We start from the raw sequence: 18,248 nt of genomic DNA on the forward strand, positions 1-18,248 counted from the left end.
ACCACGAGATAAATCACATCCTTCCAGGGGGAAAAACCAACCCAGGCCACACACAGACACTGGGGCTGGGGAGATGAATTCGTTGCAGACATTCTGTAGTTTGGGGTTGGTTTCTTGGCCTTTTCACAGTGGGGAGAAGGCACTGCCCCCCTGGGGCCTGGGCACCCTCAGTGTGGCAGCACAGTGCCAGTGGCACAAGTGCAGTGCTGGTGTCACGGCAGCACCAGTGGCCTCAGCACAGAGCAGGACACCAAGCCGTGGTGCCTGGGACACAGATACTTGCAGGTTCCACCAGGCAGGTCCTGCTGGGAGGTGTTTGCCAAGCCTGCCTTCCCTAGCTGTGCAAACACTTCCAGGGGCTTCCCCAAAAACAGGACAGGGGCTGCCCAGAGCTGCCTCACCTGTTCCATCACAGCCTGTGGTGAAATTGCAGCAGATGGGACGTGACTCCATCCAAGCAGCTTAAAAAAAGGGATACTGAATGTTTGATGAGCCAGCTGTCCTGCAGCACCATTATACTTTGAGGTTTGCTCTCGCTGCAGATTTCCAGTTGTCACTTTTCCTTGTCACAGACAGGCAGGAGATACAAAGGTATTGACACCAAGGTGTTAACTGTCATCCAGGCCTTCAGTGCGTGGGAGCATTCAGACTTCAGATAAAGAAATAGTTAGTTAATCAAGAAAAATACAAATAGAGGCATCCAAACCTCTCTTCTTTGGCACGTCAAGAAGTATAAAAGCTCTAAGTGTTAAAGGTTTGGAATTACAAAAGCACATTAAAAGCTCTAAATGTTAAAAATGCTGTTCCCATTTACCCAGGACATGGATGTGCTGAGTGGGGAGAGGCAACAGAGAACTGAGCTGTGTTTGGACAGGACTACTGTAGGATCTGTAGTTGTGAAGGAGTGTTTAATGGCACTGGGAATAGTCTCCTCTTCCACATCACTGCCCTGTCTGTGCTCTGGTGATTCCATAAACAGTGAGGTGGAAAGAGGCTGGAATGAGGGGATATTTCAATTGGCAGTGCATTCAGCAAAGAGGAAAGTGCTTGATCATCTTCCCTTCACGCTTGGGTGGTGTTTGGTTCTTCAGTCTGAGTCAGAGTCGGAGTCCTCATCTGAGGGGTAAAACAAGGAACAAAAGTGAAAATGCAAACTGGAAATCCCCCCCAGCTGTGGCTCAGGCTGGGAGAGAGAGGCTGCTCTGGCAGGGTGTGCTTCAAAGGACACAGCGGGTTTGGGAATGAACACTTGTGTGAAATGAGTTCTTGCTGAGGTGATGGGACCTGAAACGGCGTTTGAAGGAGTTGGGAGATGCTGCTCAGAGGCCCTGCTGGCATCCGTGCTGCTCTGGGCACTGCAGCTCAACCCCTCTGAGAGCCAGAAGCTCTGAGCTGCTGAGAAATCCCAGCAGGCCCACAGAGCTCCATCCTTCTGGCCTCAGCACTCGAGAGCCCCCGTGTGAACACAAGTTTGTGCTGCAGGGCTGAGCCCTCCTTGCATGGGCACCAACACCACGCTGTGCGACTGCACGTCCGTGAGTTTATGTATTTGTGTCTCCATCTCCAGGGCAATCAGATCTCATCTGTATCCTAATTCTGTACCCTTGCCACCTCATCATCTTCTGAGCGCAGTTCAGATTTCAGCTTTTACAGTCTGTTTTCTGTTCCTTTGATCCTTTTGTTCCTTTGTCTCTCTTTTCAGCCTAAAGCTTGCAAAACACTTAACAGACTTCTAAAATCCCCAGAAGAGACTTTCAGTGCTGCTGTTCACCTCCTAGGATTCTATACACATCTTGTGTGTTTGGTTTTGAGGGGGTTTTAAATGGGATTTTCTGGGGGGGCGTTGGGATATTTTTTTGTTTTTAAGTGTGCAGCAGCCTTTTTAATCCACGTGGGTGCGATAAGGAGTCACAGGGACATGATGCCTGATTTGGGCTCCTGGAAACTGCATAACAGCTACCCCTGTCCTGACTTGAACTGGATTTGAACACCTAAGACCCTCTTTTTATCTTTGTTTATGTGGATCTGTCTGATCTGGAGTAGACTGTAATAGAAAAAAAAACCTGATAACAGTCTTGTTAAATTTTATGTTTGACCCTTGGATTTCAAGGCCAATTGCCCACAGATGGTCAAAGCTGATCATAAGCGGCAATCATGACAAGGAAATGATAAGAGAAAAGCACTACTTGGACATAAAATGCTGTGGATTAATGGATGTTAATAACAAGTTACCAAGAAATAAAAGGTAGATATTTGCTTGTTTCTACAGTAAGATATTTTAATGGGGAAAGAAAATCTGTGCTGCATGGTAATTTCTATAATTGGATTTGGGATCTTTCAAAGCTAGAGGTTGTGAAACTCTGAGAAACTTCACATTCCTGGCTTTCAGGTTATCTTTATAAATCACTGGAATTCCATTTGCAGCTTCCTAACCGAGCAGAGCTGTGGTACAAAAACACAAGGTGGCCAAGAACAGAAACTGCTCTTGCTGAGCAAGAGCTCTTGCTCCCTGCAAAGGGCGAAATGGAGAGGGAACTCTCACATTGCAGCTCGTGTAACAGAACAGGGAATTTTACCCACCTTCTGTCTTGCGCCCCTCAGGGGAATCGGAGCTGCCTTGCTTGAGGAAAGTGACCAGGTCATTGAAGGTTATGTAGAAATCAATGGCAAACACGATGGTGGCTACAAACCCAAACACCTGAAAGGGCAAAAGAATGCTCTCCTTAACAACAGCTCAACGTTTGTCAGGGACAAACCAAAATGAGCCAAACCGACACAAGAAAAACTCTGTGGTTTTTTTGGCCTGTGCCTTTCCAAAAAGGCAGGGAAGGGAAATGGTTTGTGACACATGGGCATCAACTGAATTACAGCTGATTTGGGAGCCTGAGAAGTGACCAGGTGTGTCCTTATCCCTCCCCCAGGCTGCAGCCCTCTCAGGCTCTGGGCACGTTCTGGGCATCAGCACTGCTGGAAGCTACAGGAGAGCACCTCCTGCACCTCTGCCACCAAGAAATCACCTCCATTTCTCTGGAAATGATTTTCCACTTCTTTGCAAGGAGATGTGTCTACTGCTGAGCAAACCAGACTGAGATTAAAATGATTCTGGAGTCCCCTCTCCAGTGTCAGAGCAGCAGAATTGTGCCAGGCACAGGCAGGTCTGGGAGCCTGGGCTGAACACGCTCCATTGCTCTGGGTCTCCCTGCAGGGACAAAGATTAACACAAGGTTTGGGTTTGTATTGTGGGGTGGTTTGGGAAGGGCTGCTGGCCAACACCACTGGGCATTGTTCTTCCCAAGCTTAAAAAATTGTTATGCAAATTTTATTTATGTTTTTATGTTTTATATTTTATGTTTTTATTATGTTATTTATTTATGTTGCATACATTATTGATGCTTAGAGTCAAGTTGCAGAGGCAAGGGCTGTATTGTATTTCTGACCACAAAATGCTGACAGTGAAGGCTCTCTCCTAGCCAGTCCTTTTACTGGAGGGTAAAATGACACTGCTCTTGTTTCCACTCATCCAAGTAAAACTGAGCAGGAGAGGCAGGAGGTTGAAATTACATAATTTAGACTGGCCTTAGCAGTTACGGGTTTGGTTTCTTTTTTTGTTATTATTGTTATTATTATTATTATTATTATTATTATTATTATTATTATTATTATTATTCCCTCCATTCAAGGACCTTGATACTCTTTGCAGGAACAGTTTATCTTCCCTGTACAGCTGGTAAAATTAAAAACCAGAATAGGTGCCTTCCCTAAGGGTACAGTTAACACTGAGCAGCACTGTTAGGGTGAAAAAACTACTCATTGGTTCAAAACATGTTTTTCTGAAAAACTGACCATTTCTTCTTTGCTTTAGGCAAATTAATTCTCAGTTAATTGAAGAAGCTTCTGTTACTTGCAGTGGGGTCATATTTGAACTGTTTCTTAAGTACATGCATACTCAGTTCACCACAACACTTAGGTGGAAAGCTCATGCCTACTCACCCCTGCTGCTTTGGATGCTCCATCACTGTACTTTGAGACAGCAGCAATTGAAATGGCAAAGTAAATAATGGCAGCGGTGACGCAGCGCAAGAAATCCTGTGAAAGAAGCAATGGAGCATTCTCAGATTGGTCAAGGATTTCCTCTAAAAACCATTTTGGAAACAAACACTCAACCCCTCTGTTGTTGCATCAGTGGCCTTGCTGGCATGTGACCACAGCCTGGTTTGCTTTAGAGGAGGAATTGCTCATCTGGGAAATATTTCTAAGTGAGAGAAGACCTGAACCTTGGCATAAACTTCTGCTCGTAAAGATGCTGGGATAAATCCTGCTTCTACCCTGCCTGTGTCAGGCAGACCTTCCTTCAGGCTGGGAGGGGCTGTGCTGGGGCTGTGCCTTGGAGCACAGCTAGGGCTTTAATGGAAAAATCATTTAAAATGCCTCAAAACCCTCGTGTTGAAGCAGAACTCCTGGGGCACCAGAGGCTCAGGAGGCCCCAGCTCCCGTGGGAACGGGGTGCCTGTCTCTCTGTGGATGCAGGTCTGTGTGATGATCTCCATGGAGACCTGTCTGTGGAACTCCTCATTCAGGAACCAAACACTTGGTTTAGTGTTGGATGATTTATACTTCCTATGTCCACTGGCAGCTCCACCAGCCCGCCCCAGGAGCACGTGCCTGGTGTGATCCCTGGCACAGTCCTGCTGAGCTGTGCCCGGTCACACCAGCAGGGCTGTCTCTGCAGTGAGTTTTAAACACAGAGCTGTGGTTCCCAGGGCATGTGCCAATCATGGGGGCTGCAATAATGGTACCCTCAGCTCTGTTCACAATTAGCTCTTCTGCCTTTCCAGAACAGATGGAGGAGTAAGATCCTGTCTCAAAGCACAAATCCTACAAGAAACTTGACTCCTCTGAAGTCAGGACAAGGTCACTTATCTACATTCTGTGCCTGCAGTGTGTTATGGTAATGGCCATAATAAACACGCACATGCCTTTTTTGTCTTAGTTCTGGAACCAGATGCATGTAGAAAATGCGAAAATGATGGAACTGAGATTACCAGCTGAAAACTGTGCACAGTTGTAGCCAAAGTCACTGATACTGTTTTATCCACCAGTGGCCTTGCTAAAGTTACTTTTATACACTGAGAACCCTAATTCAAACCTCACTGCAATGAACTATTGATGGTACCAAAAGAGAATCCAGATTGATAAGATCAGTGGGGTTTTTTGAAGTGTTTGTACTGCAAAGCAGCTGCTCCTTTTGCAGTGATATTTGAGGCTGCAGGGACATCCAGTGGCCAGGGCTCTCCTGCAGCCCCAGCACTGCCTCAGCAGCCACTGGGCTCCTGTGTGGGCATGAACTGGCCAGAGCTGCCCCTTCTCAGAGCAGCTCAGTTTGTGAGTGTAGCTCCACCTGAGAATTCAATCACAGCCTAATAAAGTCTGCCCATTATCAACAACACCCTTTGTAAGGGTGCCAATAAGGAGCCCCCGGCAGTCAGACTGACTTGGGCTGATGCTGGCCCTAAGCTATTTGCCTGGAATTGGGCATAATTTCAGTGGTTTGATAAAGCCACGCTTTGTGTCAGCGCCCAAAAAGCTGCAGTGTAGAGCAGAGCATAGTTTAGAGTGCTCTGGGACCTTCTGAACCAGAGGCAGCATGGATAAGTTTCTAATAGGGCAGTAAAGTTGTTACAGTCACCCTGAACTCCTGCCCAGCCCCTTTCACTCCCCTCACAGTGCACAATTAAACCTGGGGGTTTCTGTTGCACATCTCACTTACCGCCAAAGGCCAGTGGGCTCCTTTAAACTTCTCATTAAGCTTGGAGGCGTAGGCAAAAAAGAGAAACAGTGCCAGCAGAAACTCTAGGAGTGGTGCCATCATGAAAGAAGCTGCTAGAGATGCAATATAGCAGATAAAGATGATAAATGACAGCACCTAAAGTAAAGGGAAAACTCGTAGTTATTCGCATGGAATAGCAGAGCTGCAGGCAGCTGAGCAGCTTTGAAGTGTTATTTTCCCTGTGTATTTCTGTCAGTGCTGCTGCTGATGGCATAGTTTGCTTCCTGCTTTATTTTTCATTGGGCCAAATGATTTTTCTTGTTCAGCATGGAATAAATCTGAAGTAATGGTGTTTACTTCCATGTGTGTGAAATCGCTTTTCCAGAGCGCTGGGTGGATTTGCACCTCTTGGAGTCAGTAATTTGCTCGGGATTGTAAACAGCTCTGACAACATCATTCTGAAAATAGAGTGGGGTGTTGCCAAGCAAGCAGAGCTCTAAGCTTTCAGCCGTGACAGCTCTCATTTGAAACCCAAATCAGTGCTCAGACAGCCTGAAGTAACTCAGCATTTATAATCTTGGATTTGAAAGAATAAAGTCTGCTGGTGATGGATAGAAAAGGGCCAAGAATTAATTGTTCTGTGATTTCTGGAAGTCTCTGGTTCCAGTTTCCAGCATGGCAGCTGTCTTAGAGAGTAACAGGACTGGTAACTCCCATTGATTTGTTTTATCTCTGTGATGTTTCCTAACTCTAGTAAAATAATAAAAATGGCATTTGTTTTCCCACTCAATTGAAACACCTTTAGCATATACCTTATGGCTCAAAATACAAAGTTTCACAATGGAAAAACTACTAAGAAAATGCATTTTTAGCTAAACCAGACAGTACCAGACTGCTGTCCTACACTCCTGGGCCTTCAGCTGCTGTGTTTGTAAAAGTGGAAGGGGAGGGAACCATGGAGAAGCTCAACACCATTTTCAATTGCTGTACTGGGGTTGGTCACCCCCACAAAGAGGCTCCAGTCCTGTGTTCTACTGCCTTGCATAGGAACTGCTTGCTGTTTCAATCAAATTAGCTTGAAGTAACAAAAGTAGCCAGAATGCTGAATTACACATTATTATGTGCCAGTTCACACCTGGGCTGCTCTGTCCAGCCCATCCTCCTGGAGACAAATCTCTGCCTTCCCAAAGCTCAGGGATGCTTTTGGCCAGCACAGCAGGGGGGACTGAGCATTAGATTACAAGGATGTTTTCAACTTCTAATTGCACGTTGGGACACTGACATTCCCACTCACACAGCACTGAAAATAAATGTATTCTTTCCCCCCAGATGGCACATCTGAAGGCACATGTAGCTTCCTGCAAAGGTAATCAATGCATTTGCCTTGTTAAATTTCAGCTCTATGGATTTCTTTCTTTGCTGCTACCATGGGTTCCTGGGGACCACCTGTACCTCGGAAAAGATCACCATTACACTTGAATGATAAGGCTCCTATAGTTATTAGTAATTACTCCTATGAGAGGTCAGTCAACCCTCAAATACATATATCAAAAAACCCTTTTATGTTTAGGGGGCAACTAAGCAGTTCAATCCCACTGAAATAACTTTTTGGCGTAATTAATTAACAAGCCTTTACACTCAGCCTGCTTTGGGGAAAGCAGTCAGTGCCTGACCAGGATGCTAACAACTGGAGTATATTGTTTTCATCCATTAGGACTGGCTGCCGAGACTAGAGAGGATGTAACATTTTTAGTAAGAGACTGTATTTATCTTAAAACATCTATGCATTGTTCTTGTTTCACTGGGTTCTAAGAAACTGAGCTGGGATAACATATAGAGCTCACTTCTGCACGGGCCTGGTAGCTGGTAATACCTGCCCCATTTGTTGGTGTTTACCCCATTTTAATATGTTTATTGCTCACAGAGCCTCTCTGCAGGTTTTTCTCATTTTCATAAAGCAGAGTGAGCTCATTCCGTGTGTCCCATCCTTAGCATGGTAGTTTCTTTCTGTGAGCTGAAAGTGATAACTCTTTGAAGGGAAGGGGATTTAGCAGAGCTTGACAACTCCTAAGAGGAGAGAGAACTTCCTTCTTCCTATCACAGCACCTATTCCCTTTCCACCCCAAAGAACAAAGACTGGACTTGCTCTGTGAATCTGCTTCACTTGCATTTCTGGAACATAATTTAGACACAGTTCGATGTTCTCTTGGATTAAAAAGAAATCACCATCTATACACGACAATTTTTTCTTGCTCTGGTGTTGAAAAAATATCTTCCCTTTTGTGGCTAAAGGCAGGTATGTGACAGCTGAGCTGCAGGGATGACCAGCAGCAGGGAGATGGGTTCAGGGCTGGTCCCACCGACCACAACCCTTCCTATGGCAGATCATTAGACCTGAACTAAACCTGGTGATCTCTTAGGAAAGGATTAAATGCAGTGTTAAATAATATGTCCTACTGGAGCAGCAAGGGGAGGTAGAGAGGCAAATTTCAGATACATAAGGTGACACTGCACAGCAGAGATCCCTTTGATCTCGATTCTGTTTGAGTCAGTAACCCCTGTGCTCTGACTGCCTTTGCACTGAGAAAAAAGCTTTCCTGTCGGAAGCGTGTGAAGTGAAAGGAAGAGCCTTTGTGGTCTGTTATTATCAGCTTTATGGCAATTTGTGCCAGGGAAGGCTCCTGCTGTCTCCCCTCAGCCCTGGGCAGGTGTGAGGTTCAGACATGAGCCAAGCTCAGGGTGAAACAGGAGCTGTTCTATGGCAGGAACACACCAAGAAGCCCCTGATCTCAGGTGCTGATGTGCCAGGGGATCCCTGTTTCCGTGCCAGGTAAGCTGCTGAAGAGACAGAAAGACCAGTCTGAGCATTTCAACTTTCTAACTGGGTCTGACCCAGAGAAGCTGGGGAAATATCAGTTATTTTAAAATCTGGTCACCAGGCCAGTTACTTGTTCAAATCAAGCCCTGCATCACTGGTAGATGACAGCAGTCTCCTGCTGCCTGTTCCTCAGCCCTGAAGGACAGTCACTGTATTCCCACCTTCCTCACTCTCGGTGGCGGGATTGAGCCCAGCCTGTCCTGCTCTCCACTTGTCAGCATCCCACTGCGAGGAGAACTGCACCTCAAGGCACATTGAAAACAAAGGCACCTTTTGATTCACAAGAAGCCACTTGGTTTCAGTAGATTATTGATGGTATCAGTAAAGGGGAAAGAATCTGAAGTGTGGTAAACTGCTCTCCAGTTCGACATCCTTCCTCATTCTGGAGGCACTCTGAGACTGAGAAGGCCCAAGGAAGATTTTATGTGAAATACACACCTATACAAAAATGGACCAGATTTTGAGAATGAAGGTTTGAAAGATGGTATTTTTGGATGCTTTCACTGGGGGAAGGCTGGAAGGTCCAGGAAGGGGAGGCAGGCAGACCCTGGAAAGAGCCAGAGGAACAACAGGAAGGAAGTGCCCGAGGGCTCTGTCCGATGATGACCATGGCACTGCACCTTGGCACTGCACCCTGTTCTTTGGTTTTCTTCTTTTCCATCTCCCATTGCAGCCCTGACATGGATTTTAATGCCAAACCTCCTTGGTAGCTCGGGAACAGCTCCGTGTAATACAAGAGCCCACAAATGGTAGGGTTTTGATGATGTTTCTCATTTCTCCTTTTGTACAGCTCATTTCCTCTTCTGGCAGGTGGAATGCATGGACTCCTTGAGCAACAGTGGATATTACCTATAACTGTCTTTTCTGAATTGTAAAAGTGAGTAGGTCCTTTTCTGACCACTAAACTGCACTGCCACTATCTTGAGCATTTGATGTTATCTCAAAATTTTAAAAATACACCTCTCCCACAATACAAACACTGCAGTGCGAGTCTGTACCCAGACATAATGACACCCACCTACGTACTTTTCCAGGATTCAAGTCTTTGTGACAAACACCTCGCAAACTGAAAGTTGCTCTAAAAACTCAAAAGCACCCTTCAGAATATAACCTGACCCCTCCAAGGACTGTCAATGTTCCACTGCACATCGTACTTGTTCTGCACCTCTGTTCCTGGAGCTGTGTGTTTCAGGGTCACTTCAGAGAAAGGTCAAGCTATGGGACCTTGTTGTTTTTCTAACAGCTCTGTAGCTATGCTAAAAAAAAAAAGGCAGCTAGAGAGGAAGTTTGTGAGGCTCCATGCAGTTGCAAGTTCATTTCTAGCACTTTCAGAAAGCACTGCTGCTTCTGGGAGAAAAAAAAGTACCAGTGTCTTATCAGTTTTGTCAATTTGTATTTACACAGGGTTTTTCTCTTCCCCTCACTTGGGATTACACCCTCAGCATTGAGAGCAGCTGAGTCTGAGCCCTTCCTGAGCTGCTGATGAAAGGTTAGTGTGACCGCTGCAGCTTCACTGAGAAGGAATATCTGCATGCAGGAAGCTCTAAAGCAGCAAAGAGCAGGACAGGAACCTTTCACACCTTGGCAATCATAAGGGTATAAAAAATCCTGGCAAAAAAGCAGCCTGACTATTCACTGAGCACCTTTTATGTACACTCCCATTCACACAAAAAGCCTTCTTTGGTATTGTGTTTCCAAAAGTAACTTTCCCATTCAGACCCATGTAATTATTACTTAATATTCTGTTGCTGAGCTTCTTAAACTGGCCAGGCATTACAAAGTTATACTTTATTGTACAACAGGCTTACAGTTCAAGATCTAAAACATAATCATGACAGTGGTGAGAGTGCACAGTGTCCCTGAAGGGAGGGAGGCCTGAGCAGTGCTGAGGTCATGGCAGCTCCAGAGGTGTTTGTCTCCTCCGAGCAGGGAGAACAGACCCACCGGAATCCGCTGGGGATATGGGAATGTTGGGAAGCTGCTGGCAGCACTGCACCAGCTCATCTCCTGCTCCTCATCTCCTGCCCTCACCTCCCTCCACAGGAAAGAACAGGTCTGCCTAAGGTTTTACAAGTGGGTAGCAGTGGTATCTTTTGGACAAGAGTGCATGCGGGTCTCGTATTTTTGTCAGACAGACAAAGTGCATCACTCAGTGCTCTCTGCTGTTCAGTTACTACTTCTCTGTTGCACTTGTCGTGGAGGTGAAATTCCTGGTTCCTCCAGAACTGGCTGCAGGAGAGGCCTTCTGGCTACAGACCCTGAGAAAGGCACAGGGGGCTTCTTCAAAGGAGACTTTACACTGAGCAGCTGAAGTTTCAGTTGTGAAGGTCAGTTCAGAGAAGACTGAAAAGACAGGAGAAAGATGGGAAAAGAGGAGCGAAACTGGCACAATGATTTCTACATCCTTTTACATCACCACAAAACTGACACAATTGTAAATATTTATACTGCATCTTTATGAAAAAGAAATAAAATGTAGCGCCACTGCATGCTGGCTTCAGGAGATTGAGGAGATGCCAGTTAAAGCAGCCACAAAAGCTCGACTGGAACAGACGGGTGAGCAGCAGAATCCACAACTGGGGATCTTGTCTGGACAAGCTCTGGTGGCAGTGTGAGAGTGGCTGTCAAATGGTTCCAACACAGAACACAGGGAAATGAAAACTGCATCTCTTAAGGGTGGAAAACAGCATGGATGAGATGATGACCTTCAACACAGCAACTGGAGTATTTAGGAAAAATGAGTATCTTAACAAGAGTGTTAAAATATGTGGAAGAAATCATGGCATGGGGGGGAGAACAGAAAGGAAAAACAATTAACCTGTAAGATTAAAAATGGTGATTAGAAAATGGAGGGAGTAAGGCAGTGAGAATAAACAGGATTAGGAGAGACAGTGAAGCTTATAAATGTATTTGATGCTACTGCTTCTTTCTGGCTCTACAGCTATCCCATGTGGAATAAAAAATTAATCAGGCAGGTTAGTGGTGGGGTGGACTGGATGTTCTCCAGAGGTCCCTTCCAACCCCAACCATTCTGTGATTCTGTGGAGATCAAAAGTAAAAGGAGCAGGGGATGGGGGGAGGTTAACTTCCTTATCTGAATAAAATTTGAGATTATAATTAAGCCTCTAGCAGTAATCAGCTCCATCACCAGCTTGACTTGCTCTGGGGGAAGCACCAGGATACATGGGTGCTGCACCAGAGCACATTACACCTGAACATCCTAAAGATTCATCCTCCATGTAGAAATGTGTGGAAATGTTATTTTCAAAAATGGCTGAGAGCTGGAGAAATAAAATGCATTTCTGGGGAATTGCCAAGCTGCTGAATAATGTGACATTTGTAACAGTAATGAGGACTCCACTTTGCTTCTGAACAAAAGGCACTGTTCAAAATGTGTAACCATGAATATTATTTACATACATTTATGCAGAACCCAGCCCCACCCCACATTAGCACCGTGTCAGAGGAAAAATTAAACATTCAAGACAAGAAATACAAAGCTAAAGATGAAACACAGATTTAAACCATGATAGATTTAACTTGGACTCATCTTCAATTATTTGGCACTGCATTTCTCTAACTGTGTACAGGCTGCATTTACTCTGGGGCCTGTGTTGTCTTCAAGGGTTTCTTCTGGCAAAGCTGAGACAACTGGAGAGAAACTACTGCTGCCTCTTGTCTGCCACGAAACCACGTCCTGAGCACGTGGGCTTGGCCTGCAAGGAGCACAAGGAAAGCTCTCGGCAGATGGGATTTTAGAGCTGCTTGCAGCCAGCCAAACCCTTGGGAAGCCCCAAGTGGCCTTACAAAGGATAAAACCCTGTTTTGTCAAGACAGAGCAGATTTTATTACTCCAAGGAGGCATCATCAGTACTTCTCTATGACAACAAAAGGGTGAGTCTGATCCCGTGACCAGAACAGTATTCCTCCAATATGTCATCATTCTGAGATGGTTAAAAAGCCAGGCTGTCTGAAAGCCATCATTTAGTGGCTGTAAGCTTGTAAAGGAAATTCCAGTGTGTGACATAGTATGTAACAAAAATACGTGCCAATGCAGCCAGGCTAGCTGGGCTTGGTATTTTCTAAATGTGTGGTTTCGTAAACTACAGATGCTGTGTGAGTGATGGGGGTACCTGGAGGAGGGATGGGGTAGCTGGAATCTTTTTGGTGAAGCTGATAAAGCCTGTGGCCTGCTGCTACTCAGCCCAAGGCTTTCCCCACCACAGAAGTCATCCTGACCCCCTGAGTGAATGCTTTTCCTCTCTGCCACAGGGCAGTGCCTGCAGCCTCACAAACTCTTGAGCTGGTCCCCACCAGCTGACCACAGACAATTCTGCCTCCTTCTGCCTGTTCCTTACCTTTCTTTTGCTGGAATATCCTTGTTACCTTCCCTGAGCTAGCACAGTGGACAGCCAGAGACACCTTGCACATCTGAACAGCACTCCATGGACTTGACTGCTAGTTTGGGCTGTCCTGATATTTGACTATCTGCTGCCAAAACTCCAACTAAAACTCCAGCAAACATAGTGTTTGAATTTATCATTATTTCTAGCAAAAATGATGTTGAACCTCTAATTTCAATCAATAAGCTTCCTGTTCAGAAGCTAAATTTTGGTGTGAAATACCCACTCCCCATGGGGTGAGTGATCTTCCTTATCAGGTGGGTACTGTTTCAGCTGTCAGGTTTTAAGCCTTTACACGTAAAATTCCAGAAAGTCCCACACCACAGTCACTGCCCTGGTCCTGCTGCCGCACTATTGCTGATCCAGGCCAGGTGCCCAAGGCCTTGTGCCCACCTGGGCTGGTGTCCAGCCGCTGTCACAGTACCCCAGGGCCTTTGCCTCTGGGCAGCTCTCCAGCCCAAAGGCTCCAGAGCAGCGAGCAAGCCCATCCCTTTGAGGGTCAGGGACAAACACAGCTTTGGAGGGGTCGGGACAGCAGCTGAGTGACCGCGATGCACACACAGCCCGACGCCACACATCATAAATTCATGAGTAAAGTCTTTCCTGACACACTCAGGACAGGCTGCCTCCTAACTCGGCACCATGCGATAATGCAAACCGCAGCCGTAGTGGTTACTGGATTCACACTGCAAATAGCTTAAAACGAAATCCAAGCGCCTTTTTGCTGAGAAGGGGTCTCCGATAGCGAAACACACTTAAGGCAGTGGAAGTATAACGCGACAAGTTTTGGTTTCTAACGTGCTCTGCCTGAATTACGCTAAATCCATTACGCTCTCAGCCCTGCAGTTCCCCCACTCCGGTACGGCTGTTTCCCCATTTTTCCCTCGGTTGTTGTCCCCCGTCTCCGCTCTGCTGTTTCCTCCCAGTTTTCCCCTCGGTTGCTGTCCCCCGGTTTCCCCCTCAGTTATTGTTCCCCCGTCTCCCCTCGGCTGTTTTCCCCCAGTTTTCCCTTCGGCTGCCGTTCCCCAGTTTTCCCCTCAGTCGTTATCCCGCCTCTCCCCTCGGCTGTTTTCCCCTCAGTCGTTGTCCCGCCTCTCCCCTCGGCTGTTTTCCCCTCAGTTGCTGTCCCCCCTCTCCCCTCAGCCGCACAGCTGAGCGGCCCGGGGCAGGTCGGTCCGGCTGAGCCCGCTCGGGTCCCGGCTGCTCCAGGGATGGCTCCCGCAGCCCCCCGGCCCCGGTGTCCCGTCCTTACCGACTCCGCGAGCAGCAGCTGCCCCTTGCGGGAGCGCAAGAACTCCCGGGGGGGGAGCAGCGAGCTCAGCCCGGGCGGTGCTGCGGCCCCCGCGGGCTCGGGGTCCTCCATGGCTGCGGCGGCGGGCGGGGGTGGGCTCACGCTGGGCTGGGGCTGGGCTGGGGCTGGGCTCAGGCTGAGGTCGGGCTGGGCTCGAGCCGGGCTCGGGCTGGGCGCGGGCTCAAGCTCGGGGTGGGGGGTTGGCCGTGGAATATTTTTTTTTTTCTCTCTCTCTCTGAAGGAGGGAAGCGGAAATCGTGACACTGCGGAAACGTGAAAAAAAGTTTCAGCATCCCCAGCTGTGGGGGGCGGCCCCAGCGCCCGCCCCCAGCCCCGGGACAATGGAGCTGGGCTGCCACCTTCGCCCTGTGCTGCTGGACGGACACCAGGGAGCCTGGGGGCTTCTCGTCCCTGCCATTCTGAACACAGAAGGCATAGAATCACCGGGTGGTTGGGGCTGGAAGGGGCCGCTGGAGGTCACCCAGGCCAAACCCCACTCAAGGATGAAATTTCAGGATCCAAATGCGTCGGCGAATGCTTTACCATGCAGTTCACATGGCACAAGAAAATCTTTCTGAAGGGTGGTTAGTGGGACATTACATTTTTACTTTAAAATGTACATTTTTCACTTAGTAAATGAGATTAAATAATGCACTTAAGCCTGTTTGTGTTTTCTTTTTATTAGAGAAAGAAGACAACCATGAAAATAATTTTTAAAAAAGGTAAAAACATAACTTTGGAAAAACAGGACAATTTCCTCTGAAGCTTTAACTGGTGAAATTGCAACGCTGAAACTGCATTTGGAAAAGTATGAACCTTATGAATGATACTTGCAAAAACATCACTGCACAGGAAATTCAAAAGTGAGCATGTAAAAATACAAATTCTTTAAAAGACAGTGGGGAAACAGAATGGAGAAATCATTCTTTCACTAACATGTCAATCTTATTTGGCAGGAGCACTCCTTCCTCTTGCTTTATCAAGGCTAATCTTCTTGCAAAGAAGAACCGCGTCGACAAGGCAGAGAGCAAGCAATATAAGACCCAACACCTATAAAAATAACCATAAAATTAGTTCCCCCAATCAGTCTCGAGCTTTTACTGTAGTGACTCATCAAGGTAGCAGTAAACACATGTTCCTAACTTGGTTCTGGCCTTGAAAAGACAGCTGATAAATTAAATAACACCCACATTTACATCCCGTCAGCCTTTCACAGAGCTGTCTACAGCTTGCTCTGTTTGATGTTTGTGTGAGGCCTTGGAGATGGTGTGGTGCTCTCCTTGAAAGCTAAGCTAATGCTGCATTATGCCAGACAAGCTTTTATCTTAAATGAAAGCCCTTCTGTCCCTTTAAGGGTTGTTTAATTAATGGGACTAGCCCTGAGAAAAGTCAAGGGGAAAAGTCAGCATTCGTAGAAACAAGCTCAGCAGCAGACTGTTCTTCTCCTCTGGAGCTCTGAATGGGAAACATATTCCAAATTGAAGAAAATATACAGAAGTATTTAAAAAATAGTCAACCTCAGGCAGGTAACTGGAAAAATGTGTTTGCAGAAGAGCCACTGAGATAACTCACTCAGCTCCTGCCCTTCAGCCCCATCCCACATGCACACAAGGGTTTTTTATGCAAGCACTGAATTACCTGATCAGGGGAGTTATTTTCAGGAGAGCTCTTGGGAGAGCACAGCTCAAGGCAGTTTGTGCCTCAGAACAGGCTGGAGGTGATTCTGTCCCTCCCGGCACTGAAGATGTTGCATGTTCCACCCAAACTTGTGTTCCCAGCTACCTGCTCGGTCTCCTGTACCCACCCTTAATTTCTGTGAACTTCACAACAGAGAATATAAATTCTGTTCCAGCACAGTCACTCAATCAGAAAGTCTCCTTTTTGCTTAGGATGCCATTGCCAGTGAAGCCATCAGCTTTCCACCTCACAGCCTAAGCTGAGTTTGAAAGACCCCAGTGGCAAGTTTTAGGTTTCTTTTGGTTGCCTGTCACATTTCAGCTTATCTTGTACTTCTAGAGACTTTCAAAACTGAGGGTTTTTTTCCCCTCCTTATTGTTTATTAAGGTTAGTTACATTAGTTGCCATTTGAATTAAAAATACCAGTTGTTTAAACTATTAAACTGCTTTGATCTTAAGAACGCAAAATTCTTACAATCACAGTATGAACAAAACCCCTTTTTGACTGACATAGTTCTTCAGCTTGTGTCAGAAAAAACAGTGTACACATCAGGAGGGAGGTACCAGCAAGCCTGTTTAAAAAGTTTCAACTTTTTTTAGTATAACTGTTGGCATTTCTTCTCACTGGATAGTCCTAAAAGAGCTATGGATTCTCCCACCTAGGATTTCAAGCTATGGAAGCAAATGTAGGTTACTTAAAAACTCTACAAATTTTCAGTGTTTCAGTACTTCTCTGTAGTAACTCCTAAGTCTTGTAATATCTTTAAATTACTAGTGATGTGAGGATTATTTTCTTTTAGTGAGATACCCTGAATGTATCTTGTTTGCTACTGCTGAGTGTGTTCTTCCAAGACCGTTGTTTGCATGGTCCTACCACAATGTGAGTGTACCAAGAGGATCAAATCACGTGCACTTTAAGAACTGAAATTCATTAACAATGTTCCTACTTACTCCTCCAGCCAGTGTCCCCTTGTTGGTCCTGATTATTATTGCAAACAAGCACACAACGAGGAGGAACAACGCTGCAATCACCGAGTTGAAAATATCCTGAAACAGCCAGTGGAAGCAAAATATTTATTCTGAAATACAGGCCTGAAGGAGAACGTGGAGAGCTCCCAACACAGAAGTGATGGTTAAAAACGGCTGGATTGCCATGAAATCAGAATTACAGCAATATTCGTGTGAGAGGACACTGACACCCAGTGGTTTGATGGTAAAAAGAGTCTTTGTGGTAAAACTTCCTCATTTTACCTTTCTTCTGTTGTTTTTGCAGTCAAATTTATTCAACTTGGCTACACTTGATAGACTGACGCAGCAAATACACGTACAAAAGGGAGGTAGGAGGAGAACTCGTCTGTATTTGAGTGAAAGTGTGTGACTAATTTGTGATGTGCAGGTGTTACACAGCCAGGCAAACAATGCCCGTGCCGGGAGGGGCTGTTATTGGATCTAGCTGCCATCCAGGAACAGATGGAACAGAACACTCCGTTAGGAAAAACTGCCTCAACCTCCCCGGGACACTGGGGCTTGCCCTAAGTGTACGGAAACAATCACCGAGCCGACTGACAATGTCCCCTGGGACAGGTTCCTGTTCACGGGCCTGCCGCTGCTCACAGCCAGGGCCGGAACAGCCAGGGGACAGCGGTACCCTCAGCCAGGGAACAGCGGTACCCACAGCCAAGGGCCGGAACAGCCACGGGACATCGGTACTCACTGCCAGAGTCCATCAATACTCACAGCCAGGACACCCCGGCAGTCGGAGCCCACGAGTACTCACAGCCAGCGGCCAGAACAGGCACTGCATCCGCGCGTCGAGCCTCAGCAGGTAGAGCAGCAGGAACAGGACGGTGATCACCGTCTCCATGCCGGCCAGCGCCGCGTAGGCCTCGTGCGCTTTCGAGGCCACGAAGCAGAGAAGGGTGGCCAGCGCCACCAGCTGCGAGACAGGAAGGGACGGGGGTCAGCGCCGGCCCGGGCCTTGCCCGCGGGGCCCGGGGCCGCTCCTGGCCGTACCGTGCGGGCGATCTTCAGCGCGCCCCGCGGAGAGCGGGCGTACGCCCGGTCCACCTCCAGCCACGCCATGGCGGCCGCGCGGCCCGGGCGGTGCGCGGCGGGACCGGGACCGCGGGACGGCGCCGGGAACCGGGGAGATGCCGGGGCTGGCACCGCAGGTGATGCCGGGGGCCGACGCCGGTCCTGACCCAGCCCCGCCTCAGAGCGCCGGGGCGGAGG

At 47.2% G+C, this 18,248-nt stretch overlaps 2 protein-coding genes across 2 annotated transcripts; both read right to left on the minus strand.

Moving 5' to 3' along the window:
• Positions 1-1,087: 1,087 nt before the first annotated feature.
• Positions 1,088-14,411, minus strand: CMTM3 (CKLF like MARVEL transmembrane domain containing 3; the record flags this gene model as incomplete). The annotated part of the gene is made up of 5 exons (XM_082290307.1): positions 1,088-1,116; positions 2,581-2,698; positions 3,991-4,086; positions 5,768-5,923; positions 14,301-14,411. The coding sequence occupies 5 exons, from the start codon at positions 14,409-14,411 to the stop codon at positions 1,088-1,090; spliced, it is 510 nt and encodes a 169-aa protein (XP_082146433.1).
• Positions 14,412-15,046: 635 nt separating this feature from the next.
• Positions 15,047-18,222, minus strand: LOC309577695 (chemokine-like factor). The gene is made up of 4 exons (XM_082289874.1): positions 18,030-18,222; positions 17,794-17,952; positions 16,968-17,063; positions 15,047-15,389 (listed from the first exon to the last, which is right to left on the minus strand). Exons 1-4 carry the CDS (start codon positions 18,096-18,098, stop codon positions 15,285-15,287), a joined length of 429 nt encoding a protein of 142 aa, XP_082146000.1. The 5' UTR covers positions 18,099-18,222; the 3' UTR covers positions 15,047-15,284.
• Positions 18,223-18,248: the final 26 nt, after the last annotated feature.

The sequence above is a fragment of the Coloeus monedula genome (genome assembly GCF_965178545.1).
Source record: "Coloeus monedula genome assembly, chromosome: 13".
Classification (NCBI taxonomy): Eukaryota; Metazoa; Chordata; class Aves; order Passeriformes; family Corvidae; genus Coloeus; species Coloeus monedula.

Bases quoted from the DNA above. Each gene is read 5' to 3' on its own strand.
- LOC309577695 (XM_082289874.1), bottom strand. From the start codon at position 18,098: ATGGCGTGGCTGGAGGTGGACCGGGCGTACGCCCGCTCTCCGCGGGGC. The intron at 17,064-17,793 runs GTGAGTACTCGT...TGGCTGTTTCAG, and splicing joins GCCTGTTCTGGCCGCTGGCT to GATATTTTCAACTCGGTGAT. The intron at 15,390-16,967 runs GTAAGTAGGAAC...TTATTTTTATAG, and splicing joins AGGGGACACTGGCTGGAGGA to GTGTTGGGTCTTATATTGCT.